Source organism: Chanodichthys erythropterus, chromosome 7 (assembly GCF_024489055.1).
Source record: "Chanodichthys erythropterus isolate Z2021 chromosome 7, ASM2448905v1, whole genome shotgun sequence".
NCBI lineage: Eukaryota > Metazoa > Chordata > Actinopteri > Cypriniformes > Xenocyprididae > Chanodichthys > Chanodichthys erythropterus.
Window position 1 is genome coordinate 3,487,236 of NC_090227.1, and position 19,856 is coordinate 3,507,091.

The following is a 19,856-nucleotide window of genomic DNA, read 5'->3' on the forward strand; positions in this document are numbered from 1 at the left end:
TGTCTAGTGAGTGGCGCTAAAAGGTTAATGCTCTATCGTGTTTGAAAATAACCTATCTACACCAAACCCGACCCGCTGAAGCAACCATGTCATTTTAGCTTGCATGCTTCTAAATGTCTTTGAGCTCTTTTATCGTGACTCTGCATCACAAGTGCAATGCTGTACCAGGTGAGCTACAGCCAGGAGAGCAAAAGCCAAACATACACTCAAAAAAATTACTTGTTGGTCTAACTTAATTCAATTATGACACCTATTTCCACACAGTTGAACTGATTTATTTGAACTTAAGCTAGGTTAATTGTACTGATGAGTAAAATTCATCCTAATTGAATGAGATCACACCCGTTTCATTTGACATATTCTGTGAATGTTTCCTGAACATAATTCACTCTTGTTGATACAACCAGTGCTATTGCAATTCAGACTGGTGCCCTTGTGCAGAGTTGCTCAAGTTTTCTGCGCTTTTAAGGAAATGGAAAGACCTGTTAGTATTTAAATGTTTAATGTTTAGTTATTTTGAACATTTAAAAGAGTTTGTAGCGTATAATTATTATTTTTTTTTTTACCATCGTGGTGAAGATGTGCGCTTGTGCTTAGGTTGTGTGAGTAGCTGTTGTACACAGACATACATGTTTTATGACCGTTGAGAGGGGTAAAGCTGATGACCATATGTAGACTGTGTAAATTATGTGCTGGCCCTCAACCTAATTTATTTATATTTCTATAAAAACTAAACTAAAATAATACTTTTTCATATGCTAAATAACATTTATAGCATGCAAGTGATGATCAGGTAAAGAACTTCTCATCACTGGCTTTAGCACAGTTAAAGCTTGTTGAGAACAACATAAATTTATTTTACCTAGCCAACTAGAGCCTAACTACAAGGTCTACATTTCAGCATAATGGTAACCTTAAAAAAATCGACATAACATAAACTCTTTTAAATGTCAAATATAACTGAACATCAAACTTTAAAAGGTATTTCCCTTTACTAAAAAACACATTAAACAGCACTTAAGTTCAACATTTACTGATCTTTCCCTATGCAAAGCATGCTGGGAACTAGAAATCCACTGCCCAGTTTCAATCAATGCAACATAAATGATTCATGTAGTCCCAACACAAATGGTTTAGGTTAACCTAACATTTTGCAAATTTCATTTCATTTAAAACAGGGGTGGGGAACGTTGATCCTGGAGGGCCATTGTCCTGCAGAGTTTTGCTCCAACCCTAATTAAACACACCTGAAGCTAATCAAGGTCTTCAGGATTACTAAAGTAACAGGCAGGTGAGTGTTTTTTTCAGGGTTGGAGCTAAACTCTGCAAGACAATGGCCCTCCAGAATCAACGTTCCCCACCCCTGATTTAACATAATACAAATGAGTGCAAATGCCAGTTAAGTAAAAAACTAAAGATTTGTGTTGGTTCAGCTTATTTTATTTAAATAAACTGAACAAGCAGCTAGAATCATTTTTTTGAGTGTATGGAGTTGGTTATGTGATGCAAACGTATCAAAATGTATCAGTTTACAAATCATTCACTATGGCAAAAGTGTTTCCAGGTCATAACAGTGTTGTGCAAGGAATTGTGCATAAAGAGTCTTCGTTAATCGCTAATCCGCCCTGTAATCATAATTTCTGTGAAAAGGAATAAACATTGTTGGTGTTTTACTGCCTGTCATTATGTTTATTTCAGCTAGAAACTGCAGTTTTGCAAAAAATGTAGGTAGAGGAATGTTTTCCAATGAGCCTAGGTTGGAATTAATATGTGCAGGCACTGGAAGTGACTCACTAACCTTCATATGTTTAGCGTTTCCCAGAAGAAAATCTTACAGCTCAGGGGTTCGTGTTGTAGCACGAGTTCATATTGAAATCTCTGAATTTTGAGTGCAGACCCGGTATCTTGGCAGATCTCCCAACATTATTTTCCTTCTTGTGTAGTTCCTCCTGACGACCCAGTCATCATCGGAGGGCCTGTGGTGAGCCTGAGAGCGGGTGACCCTGTCAATCTGACATGTCACGCAGACAATGCCAAACCCGCTGCCTCAATCATCTGGATCCGAAATGGGGAAGTGCTGAATGGAGCCATGTACTCTAAGGTAAGAATTGAGGGGTTTGTACTAATCATGATTCACCACATCACCACCCTGGTTCACCACATCAAAATTAGATAAGAAACATAACAACATAAGTATGTCATTACCTTGACAAAATGATCTTGTGGCCATGACATATTATTACTTTCCCACAATTTAATATGGCATGGCCACAACAAAGCTAAGTGAACTGAACATGTCCCATCCCGGTCAGCGTAATATATATAGCCCCTGTAAGAGTATAAGATGTGTATATAGAAACATGTCATTAATCAGTAAAACCTGTTTAAGAACTTTTTTTAACCAAATCATTTATATTTTTGAAACCTCCCGCACAATTATTGCAGTTGTTTTATCATGACCAGAATAGTGGATAATAGCAGATAATTTTGTCTGTATTTTGATGTACTTCAAAAAATAAAAAATGTAGGGTGGGGACTTGGTTTTATCCATCGGTTGTTGATTGGATGTTGTAATGTGGGCGTGGCACTAAAAAGTAGAGGCAAAAGATCCAGTTATGATTTTTTGATTAAAAATGACAAGGTCATGTTCTTTCTTTCTTTATTTTTCTTTTTTTTTTTTTAAATGAAACATAAGGCAGTAATTAGGGACTGCAAAAGAAGAATACATTTTGAAATTAAAAGGTTAGTTCACCCAAAAATGAAAATTCTGTCATTTATTACTTACCCTCATGTCGTTCCACACCCGTAAGACCTTCGTTAATCTTCAGAACACAAATTAACATATTTTAGTTGAAATCCGATAGCTCGGTGAGGCCTCCATAGGGAGCAATGGACACTTCCTCTCTCAAGATTCATAAAGGTACTAAAAACATATTTAAATCGGTTCAATATGTTAATTTGTGTTCCGAAGATTAACGAAGGTCTTAAGGGTGTGGAACGGCATGAGGGTAAGTAATAAATGACATAATTTTCATTTTTGGTGAACTAACCCTTTAAGTGTTAATTTATTTGTTTTTAGTGAAGGCAAAGATATGTTAGTTTAATGCTGTTATGTTTGACAAGAGTCTTTGTAATGTTGAAATGTTTGTGGTTATCATTGTACTGAAGAGTAGATACATGAATCTTACTTGTTCAATAAGTTATGTTAGCATGTGCTAATATAGCTGTTGATTTGAACTGAAATACATAAGATTAATTGGTTCCAGGGCTATAACTTTTCTTTTTTTTTTTTTGAGAGAGAGAGAATCAACTTAAAAACTTGTGTTTATGCTACAAATGATCAAGTTCCTCTAACTCAATGTAGCTTGTTGGTTGAACATAAATTCACTCAAAGTTGTCATAACTCAAAAAAATATTATGCAAACTGTTGGGTTCATTATCTATCTATCTATCTATCTATCTATCTATCTATCTATCTATCTATCTATCTATCTATCTATCTATCTATCTATCTATCTATCTATCTATCTATCTATCTATCTATCTATCTATCTATCTATCTATCTATCTATCTATCTATCTATCTATCTATCTATCTATCTATCTATCTATCTATCTATCTATCTATCTAAACACATTTTTTAGTGTATATAACATGCATTTAGAAAACAGATGCATTTTCATTTCATGCCAACTTTAAGCTTAATCTATATCTTTTCCCAAAATAAACTTAGGCACGTTTATGCATCTATCAACACGTTTTATATTTAGTTTAGTTATATTCTTTTTGAGGCAAAAGAATACTCTATAAGGCGGCTTTCTTCAATTTCATATGAAATGGCCACTCGTCGTGAGAGCCATCTGTGGTCATGATTGCTTGCACCATCTGCACTCATTCGCTTTAGCCCTTAGCTCCATTTGATTGGAAGAAAATCCCTGGAAATCCAGCCTCTAACTGAAATGACAGAGACATGTTTGTCCTCCTTACCCTGCAAAATGTGTCAACACAAACAAACAGATGGCAAGATAAGGCAAAGCCATATTGTTTTCCCCGAATAATTTTTTCCTTGAACGTTCCTCTTCCCCTCTTCTATACAGCTGATGTTTGAACGTGATACGTGATCAAGCCCAAATCCATGTGTCATATTGCTGTTAATAAAACTAATAATATTTCAGCTCGCCTTTCCGATCTTCTGCTGGGGTCAATCTGAGGCAGAAAGCAGCATGAACGCAGCCATAAAAATAAAGAGTGCTTGCAAGATCCACTTGGCTGGTGCTAAGGCTACCCCCTCTTTCTAGCTGATCGGATTATTGGCTGTTTCTAAAGAGCAGATAAACACCATTGATTCAGCTGGTATAAGTGAATGTCATATTGCCCATCAGCACACTCGCTACGGGAGGCACCGGTAATCGAAGGACGAGTGCTCGTTTTGTTTTTGTTTTTTGCGGTCGGTGCGGTGACGGGTGTGAGGGACAGGGCATTGTGATGGATGTAGGCAGTTGAGCTTTCTAATATCTCTATTCATGTTATTAAAAAGCAATGCAGTCAATTAAGCCACAATCACTTGGTCTGAATAATGGAGAATGGAAGGAGCGGAAACATTCTCACACTCCCCCTTCATCAGGCTCATAATCGGGACAAATGAAGGCCAATGCCTGTATGAAGAATGCAGTGAATATGTCTTTCTATTGGACTGACATTTCTGCTATCGGAGAGACTTAATAATTCCAATGAGTTGTCTGTCATTCTTCCATTACTAGTTTTCTAATGGCCTCTGAATGTCATTACTTGATGAGCTGCAGTAAAACACAGATAGAAGTGTTGTAGATGTGACGATAAGGCACAACAAAGGCAAAGCAGCACACGGAAGGGATGGAGGAAATTCATATCGGGTCAGCATTTTGAAGGGTGTGCAAAGTGTGCAAAATTTTAAAGTGGCTATAAGTAAGAATTTTCATGTATTAATTGCTTTTTTATTGCCAATGTGTGAACAGCTTGTAATGAAACTTAAAAAATGAGACCTTCCCTGACTTCCTAGGTTATCTATGAAAGAATGTAGACTGATTTTTGTGTGAAGGACTCGGGAGGTTTTTGCCGGGAAAATCAAAAGTATGTGTAGTTTACACACTCCCAAGAGATTTATTTCCCCTTCTATGACACATTAAATGAATGCTTATACAATGTTCAGGATAATGTAAATGTGTCATGCAAAGAAAAGGAATTATTTGAAAGCCAGATCTATATTGTCAAATATACTTTATAATCAAACTATCATAATAGTGTAATTTTAAGCACCTCATCATAAGTTACTGCTGAAGTTCACTTAATGGCCACCGGTGTTGCTAATAACAAGGGTTTCATATTCAATTCTACATATAAATTAATTTTAGGGGGGATAGTTTTTTAGAAGGACTTTCTATGATTTGTTTTTGATGCACAATGTGTTGCAGCTGGTCTTGCATAACCCAAAATTGTCTTTTGGTACCACTAACACAGCTAAAGTACCTTAAAGGATTAGTCCACTTTCAAATAAAATTTTCCTGATAATTTACTAACCCCATGTCATCCAAGATGTTCATGTCTTTCTTTCTTTAGTTGAAAAGAAATTAAGGTTTTTGATGAATTTTGATGATTTCTCCTTATAGTGGACTTCAGTGGCCTCCAAATGGTTGAAGGTCAAAATAACAGTTTCAGTGCAGCTTCAAAAGGCTTTAAACAATACCAGACAAGGAATAAGGGTCTGATCTAGTGAATTTCTGGATGGTTTACCCACTGTAAATGTTTCTCTTAGTGAGGTTTGGTTTGGTTAGTGGTGGCTAAAATGAATCTTTACGCACAACAGCTTCTTGAGACTCCAGAGACACCAGGAGCTTCAAATACCTGTTTGCTGCTCAACACTGACTTTTTTTATAGCTGCCCTTTTAATACAATTAAATTTTTTGACAGGAACTTTCATTAATAAGCCTTTATCTGAGCGAGTTCTGCTGTGCTCTAAATCACTCACAAATCTCATGATAATTTGAAAATCTCCATTCAGTTTTCACACAATATTAGTTGTTTTCATGTCTTTTGCACAACATTGCACCATTTCATGCTTTTCATCTTCAGAAAGATTTTTCTTCCTCCTTATATTACATGAGAACTGTGACGTGCTTAATAATGTGGAACAACCTCTAAGTAGGGTTTCCATAGACCTGGCAAATTATTTTGTCTGACATTGATCCCAGTTATCTAAAAAGACATGGATAAATAAACAAACAAACATTTTCTTAGAAAAACTAAAATCTGAATAATTTGAAACTCAGTATATATATATATATATATATATATATATATATATATATATATATATATATATATAATTATATATAATATAATATGTATAAGAGTTCAGATGCAAAAGCCTCTGTCGAAAAAGAGATAATGATATTGAGCGAATGCTATCCGCACATAGTATATGTTCATCATATAATTTCGCCTCAGATCCACTAAATCCTAGCATCAGCCAAATCAGAAATACCAGTTTGTTGGCAGAAACTGCTAAACACCACTTCCCTTTGTCAGCCAAGCCTCTAAGTCCACAGAAGAACCAATCGGAAGACGTTAATCGAATCATATGATTTCAAGATGAATGACATTGTGTGTATGAGCTGGCTTTCAATTGCCTGTAAGTTTTTAGCATTTTGTCCAACGCTACATTGGCAATGACAGGATTTCGTGAATAGCAAGACGTTTTATTTAGAGTTTTTTGCAAAAAAAAAAAAAAAAAAAATTCACACAAGGAATTGGTTTTGCAGCAAAAGACAGTCAAATTTGTTAATTACCAATGAACTGACTAAAGTGACATGTTTGAAAATAAAGCGTTTCAATAACCAATAACCTTTTTAATGCCATTAAAGTGAAATTACTGAACCTAAACACATGAACCTGGTAAAAAATGCTCATTTAAAAGAAAATGTCAGACGGACTAAGAAGTTTTTGCATCTGTACTCTTCATATTTACTATTTCTTTCTCCCTGCTCCACAATTGCTCAAAACCTCCCCTTTCCCTCCTTATCTGTCTCTCAAATTTAATTTTACCCCCAAGACTCCATCCCTGCTTAGATTTCTGTATAATTAGTGAAGGCTTTTAAATAGTAATGCCCACCATGAGAGAATATTTCAATATTTCAGATAGAGTTCTAATTAACTTTAGTATCAAACTGAAAGTGGCAAAATGTTTCATGCTGCTGAAGCCGGTTGCACGCAGAGCAGCTCCACAGACACACAAGCCTGACTGTCGCCTTCACGCCTATTCTGTTAATACGTGAAACATCAGTCTGCCTCCACCCCTTCACTTCTCTTCCCTCCCCACCGCACCCTCCTCTTAATTAACCTTCTTGCGGTTTTTCGCCACCGAAATTAAAAGTGGGAGAGGAGAGAAGTAAAAAGGCATTTAATTAATTGCACCGTAAAATGGTGGAAATTAATCAGAACTGGAGGTGCAAGATTAAATTAGTTAATCAAAGAATGGCTTTTAACCCCAGGAACAGAGACAGAACTATACAGTCTTTTTGAGGGAGATGGAAAAACAAAGCCGTAGAACACTTATCTCTCTTAAAGTGAAATTAATATGTGGTAATAGGCGGCGAAATGTGTGGCCGTGCTGGTCTTCAATTATTGCCGCTGATTCGAAACACCTTCCAGCGACGGTTCCCTTTGAAAACGCGTTAAGGGACTTTGCGATGGCATGCTAATGTTGCCTAAATTATAGTATTAGTACGCCTTGAGGTCTAATCAGCAAATCGCTGCCGTTTTTCTCCAGACGTCAACCTTAATTTCACACAATTTTTGTCTGCACACTTCAAAAGGATGTTTACTGACATTTGCTAACCTTTAAACAGAGTAAACGGCTAGATGAGGCCAACTCAGACACTTTATTTTTCAGATTTTGACATTTGACAAGGGACAGGCCCATTTGACATGCACATACAGCTGAGGCATTGTGCCTTAAAACACATCTAGTTTTGACATTTCTAATTCTGTCTCAGGCCTCATTCTTAAGCTGTATTCTCCACTCTTCACTTCCTGTAGGGAGAACTGACACACTCCAGGCTGCACCACCAGAAATTATCTATTTGTAATTTGGAGCTATTTTCGGCCCGGTCCTGGTTAAGTGTTGAGTCCTTGGCTGTTTCAGGCCCCATTCAAGATTAATGACTTCAGACAGGCCCTGAGCAATGAGGGAAACAATCCGGACTGTGTCAGGCAGGATATTACATTGACACATCCTGCGGCTGACAGCTTGTGTCTTTCAGCTGGTGAGGTGAGCACCTAGTCTGCCGGAGCAACAGTCGTCACGCTAGCTGCTCGACTCTCTGACAAACACAATATGCCGTACAGTATAGAACGGCCTACATTTGGTGAAACCTCTTCAGCAGAACCATACTGCAAATGAATTCAGGCTAGGTACAGTGTTTTTAAAGTATTGCAAAAGTATTCATATAAATTATTCGTTTGAATATAGTTAGTGTTACCCATAAATCTTAATCGTATATGCTCACTGGAGAGATGTGCCTCTGCCAACAAACTCGAATTCACTGCAGTTATCAGCTGAAATGACCACTAGTGGCTGTAAAAAAAAAAAAAAAAAAAAAAAACTTTTATTTATTTTCACACAAATTATGATAATAGCAACAGATCATTGATTAATAAAGACTTATTTTTGCATGGCTTTTTGCATAATACTGTGCTGTAATGATCTCAAAACTCTTAGTGCATCACATAACCAGCTCCATATGTACAGCTTTTTACTCTGATGTGGTAAACTTGCTCACCTGGTACAGCACTATATATGTGATACAAAGCGATCAGGTTTGAGATCTGTAAAATATAACACTAAAAGATCTCAAAGCCTCATAGAAGCAATCTAAAATGCCTTTGTTGCTTCAGCAAATGTGTTTCTTTTGTTAACACTCTTGTTTTGGTTTAGTTTTTTTTACCGGTTGCATATACACTTACAGGGCCGCATTAAGACTACAAGGGGCCCCTGGGCTTTATTACCTCTTGAGGGGGCCCTTCAACCACCAGAACTATTACCTATATTCACTCAATCTCATTAATCACAAAGTGCAAGTTATCAGCCTTTTATTTTGCATGAATAAATGCCATTACCGAAACATCCAAACCTATAGGTCTGTTATAAAATATAAATATCACTGCATGAATTACATATTGGCACATAGTCTGTACTTCTTGTTCAGGCTACTCATTTCGAAGGCTGCATCCTCCGGAGGTCGCATTTGAAGGCTGTATACATCATTGAGGCCGGCTCATTTAAGAAAAACAACCGTTGGATTGCAAAGTAAGAAAAAAATACAGTGTTTTGCACCTCATGAGGAATAACTATCAATTTTATTATGGTTACTTTTCTTAAATAAGACATCCTTAATGATGTATGCAGCCTTCAAATGCGAGCTCCGGAGGACGCAGCCTCTGAAATGAGGTGCAGATTCGAACAGTAACAAAGGCATCAGTTTTACCGTATCAATTCCAGCGCGAGTCCTTGTCTTTTGGAAGTGCATGCAAAGTGGATTTGATTTTACACCGAAAAGATGTCATGTCAACATGTCAACAACACAAACCAAACTCTTCCAGTCTCAGCTTTTTAAAGCCTCAGTCTTCCAGTCTCAGTGTTTGAAGGCGGGTCAAAATAGATGTTGTTTGTGAGCAACCGGCAGCCATTACGCAAATTTTTACATTGTTAGGTTTGTAACAGGAAGTACGGCCCAGTACACTTACACATACACAATAGCCTTATAGCTTGAACAAATGTATTTCAATGGGCAAGGCATACATGCCAATGTTAAGCTATTAACCTGCTAACAAGCTTACCTTCAATAATGCTGATGTATTTCATATAAAATTGCTGTATCCTTTGAAGAACAGTGCTGAGTGATGTTTCTTAATTTTTTTTTTTATTTATTTATTTATTCATTTATTTTTCACACAAAACACAGTAAATCTTCCTAGAAGCCCCATTTTGGTGATCCAAGTTTTCCCACCTGAGCTTCAACTTCAAATTCAAAATGGCTGCTGTGTGAACATTGTTGTTTACTTTTACTGATTGGGGCTGTGTTCCACTCCAATTTTAGACACACACTCTTGCAAATTTCCCAAAGCACTTCCCCTTGAGGGAATCCCTGCTGCCATTTTTAAGTGTGGTCCACTTCGTGAAGTGGATGAGAGTCATCCCCTCGATTTTGCCCGAGGCAGCGAGTCTACTCTGATGTACACTTCAAGCAGCTCTATATCCCACAATTCAACTTGATTGTGATGTCACAGCAGATCGAGCTTAACTTAAGTGTATGATTTATTAATTATTTTCAGAATTAATCACATAATAGTCTATAATATATTAATTATGTTGAGATTCAATTGCATAATATTTGTAGCTACCTTATGTTTATACTAATGATATTTTTTAATTTGTGTAATTTTATTTTTCTCCAGACAGCTCATACCTAGCCTATAGGATTTATATATTTTCTCCAACAACTTATAAGTAGGGCTGGGTACCGAACTCGATACTTTTTAGGTACCAATCGAACTGCCTCGATACTATCGAGTATCGAAAAGTGTCTTGTCATTCGGTACCAAATTTCGGTACCTCAGAATGGAGCCGAGTAGAGGGGCGGAGAAATGCTTGCGCTGTCTCGTTGAGGAGCAAGTAACGTTGCGCTACATTATTATTTATATCTAAATATATAAAACTATACGCGCGAGAGAGACCCTATGTACGAGAGGGCGAGTGAATCAACGGTTTCGTTTTCAGTTTATCTCCGAATGTACGGGTGAGAAACGGCTGTTTATGTGAGCAGCCGGTTACTGTTAACAGAAAACAAAAGTGTCGCACTGCCTGCAGAAACAGCGGAACGCGCGATGTTTTTTAGACTAGTTATGGACAGGTACAACACACAGCAGCTTTACAGCTTTCGTCCCTCAAGTCTATGGAAACACGCGACCGGTTCGTGACAGGCTCGTTCGCCTGCACGAGCACAGGCTCTGCCTCTGGCTCCAGAACGCGAACAATTCTGCTGAAAAAGGGGTATCAGCGTCCTCCTGATACTGCGGATAATCTGCGGGTCGGGCCAAGTAATAAAAAAATAACATTCAAATTAATTGCGGGTGGATGAGAGATAAATCATTAATGTGTTGATTTTAATAAAGACACAGAACTCTTATTTCACGGTAAGACGCAACAAACTTGCGTCACTCTTACTTCCGCTTTGATCTTGTTAATAATAATTAATTTTTTGAAGAAGAACATTTGCTGAGTGATTTAGTGTTGGGTAAATTTTGTTAATTTGTGCTTTTTTATTATTCCCCGCAGTGGCTCAGGAGATGAGTCTTTGAGTCTGAAAAAAGTCAACAAAGTTAAAATATAAAACCAAAGATTTTTTTGAGGTTATGTAATCTTGTTTAAACAGATTTTATAAAATTGGTATCTCAAAAGGTATCGTTTAGGTATCGGTATCGAAGTCAAGGTATCGGTATCGTCTCGGTATCGAACATTTTTGAACGATACCCAGCCCTACTTATAAGTATATAGAATGGTGCAGAAAACAAATTCATAAGTACAAAACGGGTTTAAATAATAAATCAGCTCCATAGTGAATTCCAAGTGAATAAGGGCTTAGTGCGTTTCATTTAAACTTTATGCATGAGTTCCGCCAGTATTGGGAATTCGTGCAACGTAAGCAATGATGCACATCTGAGTCCACAAGACAGAGGGAAGTTAGCAAGTAAAAGACATACAAATTTGGAGTGGAACAAAGCCGGGATTTTCCCACCTGAGCCTCACTTTCAGTTTCAAAATGGCTGCCGTGTGAAATGGAGGGTGGAGTGAGGACAGGATATGATGGTTAGTAGAGGCAGTAACACAATCTTGAAATGATTCATGGTGACATCAAGACCTTTGTGGCACCTGTAATAACACATTCTCAGTGTGTTTTAAATATATGCCTCTTTTGCTCCTCCTCTCTTCTGTCTTACATTCTTTCCCTTTCCATCTCTTTTTTTCTCTCTGTTGGTGGGATGGTGTGTATGAGGTTTTATTACTATATTTCAAATCAATAGCAAAAAAGAGAAAAAAAAAAATGAGTTAGTAATTACTACTATTAGCAAGTTCCCTATCACTGGCCTGTGCAATGACGTGACTAATTATTAGCAAGTGATTATTATGGCTCAAAAGTACATTATTCTTCTAGATTCCTTAGGAGAGCTGATGACATTAATACAGGGTCTTATAGAGACACAGATGGGGTCTTGACTGGCCACCCACGCAAGTCAGTGCTTTTGGCATTAAAAGGCCACAAGCTTCTGTGAGTGGTTGGTAGAGGGGAAATTTTGCCGGAGCACTTTCACAAGCTGGAAATTGCACTTTCATGAATGTAACAATGTGCATAGCTAGATTTTGGTGTTAAAAGATGTACTTCTGATTCTATATATATATATATATAGAGAGAGAGGGATGGATGGATGGATGGATGGATGGATGGATGGATGGATGGATGGATGGATGGATGGAAATGTAAAAACATTATTATATATAAATCTATTTTCGATTAGCTTACTGGTTGATTTTTTTTCTCAAATATTTTTGGCCAATGTTTATATATATTTTTTTAGAATTTACTTGTATTTAGTTGCGCCATGTACAGTTTCTAATAAATGTTGGCAAATAAAAAAAAAAAAAACAAAAACAAAAGATTTTAGCTTTAAAAAATTTTTTTTAGTTTTTCTATTTATTCATTTTAATGAATTTTCTGGCCCGTATATGGGGTCGCTTGACCATCCATTGCATCCAAACCCAAACCTTGCAACCAACAGCTTTGACAATGGATGAAAAATGAAGAAATAGTGAGTATCATGGTGCATCTCTTACTTCATTCTGTAACACAAGCCAGGACAAATGCCTGCTGCAATGGCCAATTTATTCTGGTGGTGACTGTTGTGTTGGCCATGCTGGTTAGCATCTCTCTTTCTCTCTGCCTCTCTGTGAGTCATTGCTGTGTGACAGAGAGTGTGGATTCTGTCGAGCGCTTCCAGATGGAGCTCTATGCTGGGAAGGCAAGGCCTAGCACAGACTATGACCACTGGAAAAGAAGATTGATTTCTTCTGTGGTGTACAACATGCCATGCACCAGAGCTTTACTCTCAAACTGCACAAAGGAGCCCACAAACATGCTGTTTTCTCCCAAAAACAATTGGTCCATGGGCAGAGACACCATGAGCACAATACTGACTGTTTGTCTCCATTTCTTATGGGCAGCTGGGGGGAAAAGTGCTTTTTTTAATCCCAGCCTTGGGATTGATTTTGAATGATGTTGTTTTGTGCTGTCTTTCACTTTCAACACCCATGACTGCAACAGGAAAAAAAAAAAAAAAAAAATCATGGGAAAAAGGTTGTATATAAGGAGAAATGTTTTCAATGATTGCATATTGGCTACCTTTAATGTTTTATGGGTTATTTCAAAAAAAAAAAAAAAAAAAAAAAAAAAAAAAAAAAAGAAGAAGAAGAAAAAAAAAGGTGTTTATGAGTGGTTTAATTCTTTAAATTTAATTAATATGAAAAATATGAATGAAAACAGTTATAAATTCAAATTAAAGCTGCAAGCAGCGATGAAAGGGCCTTCGCACCCGGGCTCACCACCACCCGTTGGCCTCAGGAATACAGCGAACAGTGGGCAACATGCATGTAAGTGAGTAAATACAGGAGAATTGTGGCAAAATCATGTAAAAGTGCCACACTTCCTGCTGCCAGCAGGTGGCGCTATAGCTAACTGAATATTTTCATATAGATGTCTTTAGGCCAGGACTTTTATCACTCATGTGAAGTTTGGGGCAGATCAGACATAGTATGCCTGAGTTACAACAGTTTCCTCTTTCATGGCGAAACATCAGACTTTGTCAGTCCGCCACGGACATGCCCTTCAACGAAAACTCAAGATCTTTGATATTTATCATCGCTAAGGTCTTAAGATTAGACTGGCAACATTTGATGTTGATCTGGTTAAATCTCCATGAGGAGTTAATCACAGTGTAAAACATGTCATTTCCTGTTGCCCCCAGGTGGCGCTATGACTATAACTGAATATTGTCATATAGATGTCTTCAGGTCAGGACTCTAATAAAACATGTGAAGTTTGGGGCAGATCAGACATTGTATGCCCGAGTTACAACAACTTCCTGTTTCATGGCGAAACATCAAACTTTGCCAGGCCGCCATGGACACGCCCTTCAGCGAAAACTCTAGATCTTCGCAATTTAACGTCACAAAGGCCTTTAGATTAGACTGACAAAATATGATGTTGATCTGATTAAAGCTCTAGGAGGAGTTCGTTAAAGTACAACATGTGGAAATGGCAAAAACTGCACAAATTTTGCAAAGAAAATTCAAAATATCTCACTTCCTGTTGGTTTTCAGATTTCACTCCAAGAGACTTATTTGTAGGTATTGGGCTGTTAGATGTGTGTGCCAAACTTCATACCTGTACGTGAAACGTCGTGTCAGAGGCACTTCGTTGAAATTTTTTAGGTGGCGCTATCGAGCCATTTTGCCACACTTAATTCTGAAACCCATATCAGACGTAAATGTTCACTACTTCTGACGCATCTGCAAAGTTTCACGAGTTTTCGAGTATGTTTCGGCCCTCAAAAAAGTGATTCACCTTACATGGCGAAACATCAGACTTTGTCGGTCACCACGGACACGCCCTTCAACGAAAACTCAAGATCTTTGCAATTTAACATCTCAAAGGCCTTAAGATTAGACTGGCCATATTATGATGTTGATCTGGTTTAATCTCTATGAGGAGTTAATCACAGTGTAAAACATGTCATTTCCTAATGCCCCCAGGTGGCGCTATGACTATAACTGAATATTGTCATATAGATGTCTTCAGGTCAGGACTCTAATAAAACATGTGAAGTTTGGGGCAGATCAGACATTGTATGCCCGAGTTACAACAACTTCCTGTTTCATGGCGAAACATCAAACTTTGCCAGGCCGCCATGGACACGCCCTTCAGCGAAAACTCTAGATCTTCGCAATTTAACGTCACAAAGGCCTTTAGATTAGACTGACCAAATATGATGTTGATCTGATTAAAGCTCTAGGAGGAGTTCGTTAAAGTACAACATGTGGAAATGGCAAAAACTGCACAAATTTTGCAAAGAAAATTCAAAATATCTCACTTCCTGTTGGTTTTCAGATTTCACTCCAAGAGACTTATTTGTAGGTATTGGGCTGTTAGATGTGTGTGCCAAACTTCATACCTGTACGTGAAACGTCGTGTCAGAGGCACTTCGTTGAAATTTTTTAGGTGGCGCTATCGAGCCATTTTGCCACACTTAATTCTGAAACCCATATCAGACGTAAATGTTCACTACTTCTGACGCATCTGCAAAGTTTCACGAGTTTTCGAGTATGTTTCGGCCCTCAAAAAAGTGATTCACCTTACATGGCGAAACATCAGACTTTGTCGGTCACCACGGACATGCCCTTCAACGAAAACTCAAGATCTTTGCAATTTAACATCTCAAAGGCCTTAAGATTAGACTGGCCATATTATGATGTTGATCTGGTTTAATCTCTATGAGGAGTTAATCACAGTGTAAAACATGTCATTTCCTAATGCCCCCAGGTGGCGCTATGACTATAACTGAATATTGTCATATAGATGTCTTCAGGTCAGGACTCTAATAAAACATGTGAAGTTTGGGGCAGATCTGACATTGTATGCCCGAGTTACAACAACTTCCTGTTTCATGGCGAAACATCAAACTTTGCCAGGCCGCCATGGACACGCCCTTCATCAAAAACTCTAGATCTTCGCAATTTAACGTCTCAAAGGCCTTTAGATTAGACTGACCAAATATGATGTTGATCTGATTAAAGCTCTAGGAGGAGTTCGTTAAAGTACAACATGTGGAAATGGCAAAAACTGCCAAAATTTTGTAGAGAAAATTCTAAATATCTCACTTCCTGTTGGGTTTACAAACTTTGCACCAAGGGGCTTTTTTGTAGGTATTGGGCTGTTACATCTGTCTACCAAATATTATAACTGTACTTGAAACGTAGCATGAAGGGCGCTTAATTGAATTTTTGTAGGTGGCGCTATCGAGCCATTTTGCCACACCTAATTCTGAAACCAATATCAGATGTAAATTTTCACCACTTCTGACACGTGTGCAAAGTTTCATGAGTTTTTGAGAATGTTTAGGCCCTCAAAAATGTGATTCATTTTGGAGAAGAAGAATAATTGGCTGAGCAATTCCAATAGGGTCCTCACACCATCGGTGCTCGGGCCCTAACTAAATCCATAAAATGATTCCATTATGGGAATCCTTTAAGGTTGTGTTTAGGATTGTTGATCATTCCCATCTAAATTGAGTTACTTTATTCTCTTCCTGTAGACTCTTCTTCGAGATGGGCGAAGGGAGAGCACCGTAAGCACCCTCTACATTTCAGCCTCCAACATCGAATCTGGGCAGAAGATCATCTGTCGGGCATCCAACAAGGCCGTGCCCAACGGGAAAGAGACCAGTGTCACTATTGACATTCAACGTAAGTGATGCTAGAGTCATATTTTTCCTCTTTTTAATGTACCTACAATAGGTCAGTATTTGTTCTGTTTGGATCATGCTTTCTTAAAACCTCTAAGGGCACTAAGATTTTCAGCATTAATGTGAGGATTGTCTGCTGGATTCTCACAATTAATTTAGATTTGCTCTTTCTGAGAGTGGTGCTTAGATGAGCCATCATTTGCATTCTGAAAATTATACCAATTTGTGAATCATAAAGTGAATAATAAACATTTTCTGAAATTTAGAAAGCACAAAAAGTCACAAATCACTTGATAAATTTAATCTCTAACCAATTTACTCTCAGTGGATAAAATGTCTTTTCCCCAAAAGCAAAAATGGACTTTAAATTGTTCACATCTCACCCACACGTTCTAGTTCCTTCTGGCTGGCCATTAAAATCTCCTCTCTGGAAGTTTCAGAGGAAAATACAGTTCTACTTGCATTGCGCAAATCCTCATCAATAATGTTGAATGTTAACCCTGGTGACAGCTCCATTGTGCAACAGTATGTGTGACATACGGGGTACTATGTAGCACAAAAGAGAGCTGTGTTCAGGGTGAGGCGCTGTGGAGCAAAGCAGGCATTAAAGATGATTAACATTGTGATTGTTGCATCAGCTTAGATCTATGCTTGGATGTTTTAGGGCCTAAAACTAACGTTTTGCCAATTTACCGGCCATAAATGTTTTTGTTGACCAGCCATGACACCAAAATTTTAGATGTTGAATTTTGATGTTGAACATTGTTAGAATTCATAAAAATGTTACCGGCAACAGAGCTGGGTAGTAACGGTTTACATGTAATCTGGATTATTAAGTACTTGTAATTAGATTACATTTTAAAATACTTCTTTTTTTATCTTTGAACATTTTCTTTCTAAAAATGTCTGCTGCTTATATACATTCAGAAGGTCTTACGGGTTTGTGGAATTGCACAGACAGACCAGCCACTAATCATGTGAATATCAGTGAAAACTGAGACCCACACAACAATTGATCACTGGATTTACAGAAATCATTCACTTTTAAAAAGTGTTTTGCATATCTAATCAGCTCCTGATTTTCCCCTTTGAATATCCTGTTTCTTTCAGAAAAGCAAAAACTGACTTTGATTTATTAATCCTGATTAATTAATTATTATTTGAATTATCACTCAGTGAGTCATTTAACCATGTATTAGTGTCTTTGAAAGGCTTTTGTCTTTCAAACACATTAAAATGTACAAATTCACTAAATTTTATATTAAAATGCAATGCAGGGATTCCCCAACTTTTTTTGTCAGCTGAACCTCCTGAGATTTTAAGTCAATAAGTTAGGCCAAAATAACAATAATAATAATAATAATAATAATAATAAATTTAAGTTCTCAGTTAATGGTCACATGACATGGAGGTAAACGAATAATATATATATATATATATATATATATATATATATATATATATATATATATATATATATATATATATATATATATATATATATATATATATATATATATATATATATTTTATCTTTTGTAGTAAGTGCTTTATTTTTATTGCTTTTTATTTTAAAATCATTTATTTCAAATATTAAATTATTATGATTTAATTACATAATAGTTTTTCATTAAACTCAAGAACCCCCTGCAGTTCCTTCACGAACCCCAGTCTGGGAAACCCTGACTTAAAGTAATATTTAATACACTTCAAGTTGTTAACAAAGTATGGGATATATTTTCTTTTTCTTTGTATTTTTATATCAATATGGTACAAGAATATCCTATTGAAATCAATGTGATAAATGAGTTTAGTCAAAAGTAATCTAAAAGTAATCAAAAAGTAGTCAGATTACATTACCTTAAATGTGTAATGTAATGGGTTACGTTACTAACTACAATTTTTGTCTGATTACAATTTGTAAGTAATCTACCGAACTCTGCCGGCAAACTGGCGATTGACATTGTTTCATATACTCACCAAGTCACATTTGGCACTTGCCGAGTGTTGATTTCAGGCCCTGCTTGGATGCGTTTCTTATGCAAAGCAGCGGACGTATATGTATGGTTAATGCTGATTGGCCAACCCAGTTGTCAACATGAAGCTCCTTTCACCAATGAGAAACCTTTCAGCGCAGCCCTACCTTTCGGCATGCCCATTCATCCAACCCGCACCTATCCCTGTCTCTCCAGATCTGCTCCCCATTCCACCGTCTGTGTTTTAATTAAGCCACACGAGAAATCAGACCTACTGTAATTGAACTCAGCCACAACGCTGACAAATTTGCCAAGTCTCTGCACTCTCTAATTTCATTACACCACTCTCACCACCTCTCCATGGAAAGATGGAAATATTTCAAATGTATCACAGAGGCGAACCATCTTGTTGCAAAATTCTACGCGGTTGAAAAGAGCATCCCTGAGAGAGCGGCAGGTGAATGTGAAATGGGAGCCGTGCAAAGAGGATAATGAGGTTTTCAGAATTACATGCAGTCAGAGGCCCAGTCCGCTTTTGAATGACTAAATGAATACCCGTCTGAGTGGGATACATTTACATCACCCTCCTGAGCTGGAGCTCCGCAAACTATGAGACATTAAGTCAGAAGAAGGGAACAAATAAAGATGGTGAATAGTAAGCAATGACGGCAAGCTCCCCCTCTGAGGATCAAACACTAGCAGGTGTTTAATGAATAAGTTATGATGGTATCAGCAGGTGGGACTAAGCTAAGGATGCAAACCCGATGCAGAAGGGTACGAGTGTTTCCACAGGGGCATCCTCCAGGCCACAGGGGGGGCTGTGTAGTCATGCAAATCAGTTAATATTGATGAAGGACAGCTGTCTGCTGATGCACAGTACAGATGATTCAGGGTAGAGAGAATTGTGTACCTCGTACACTACTGCAACATGCGCAACCGCTAACTCACCGAGATCATTCCAGTGGAAATTAACTAAGCGTTTAATATGAATAAATGAAGCCGATGCGTAATTACATGGAAAAGTGTGATCTCACTAACATTCCCTCAGCTGCTCAATTATAGAGTATGTTTAAGGGCAAAGTAACTTTTGTGCACTCAAAACAGGTTTTTTTTTTTTTTTTTTTTTTAAAACAAGTTCCCCAAGCAAAGCCCCTTTGAAAAGAAATGCACTCAAATGTATTAAATGTGCACTTTAACTTAAAAAGAGTACACTTTTAAAGTGCATTTTATAATGAGGTCAGATTTTCACATACTGTTTTTTGCTTACTGTA

The 19,856-nt window shown here is 37.4% G+C and overlaps 1 protein-coding gene across 1 annotated transcript in view; it reads left to right on the forward strand.

Annotated features, from left to right (window-relative positions):
- The window catches only part of kirrel3b (kirre like nephrin family adhesion molecule 3b), a 359,059-nt gene that overhangs the window by 291,976 nt on the left and 47,227 nt on the right, over positions 1 to 19,856 (forward strand). Inside the window, exons 6-7 of the mRNA XM_067390740.1 lie at positions 1,944 to 2,101; positions 16,460 to 16,610. Of these exons, the coding sequence (XP_067246841.1) occupies positions 1,944 to 2,101; positions 16,460 to 16,610 (309 nt within the window). The remainder of the gene's footprint in view (positions 1 to 1,943; positions 2,102 to 16,459; positions 16,611 to 19,856) is intronic.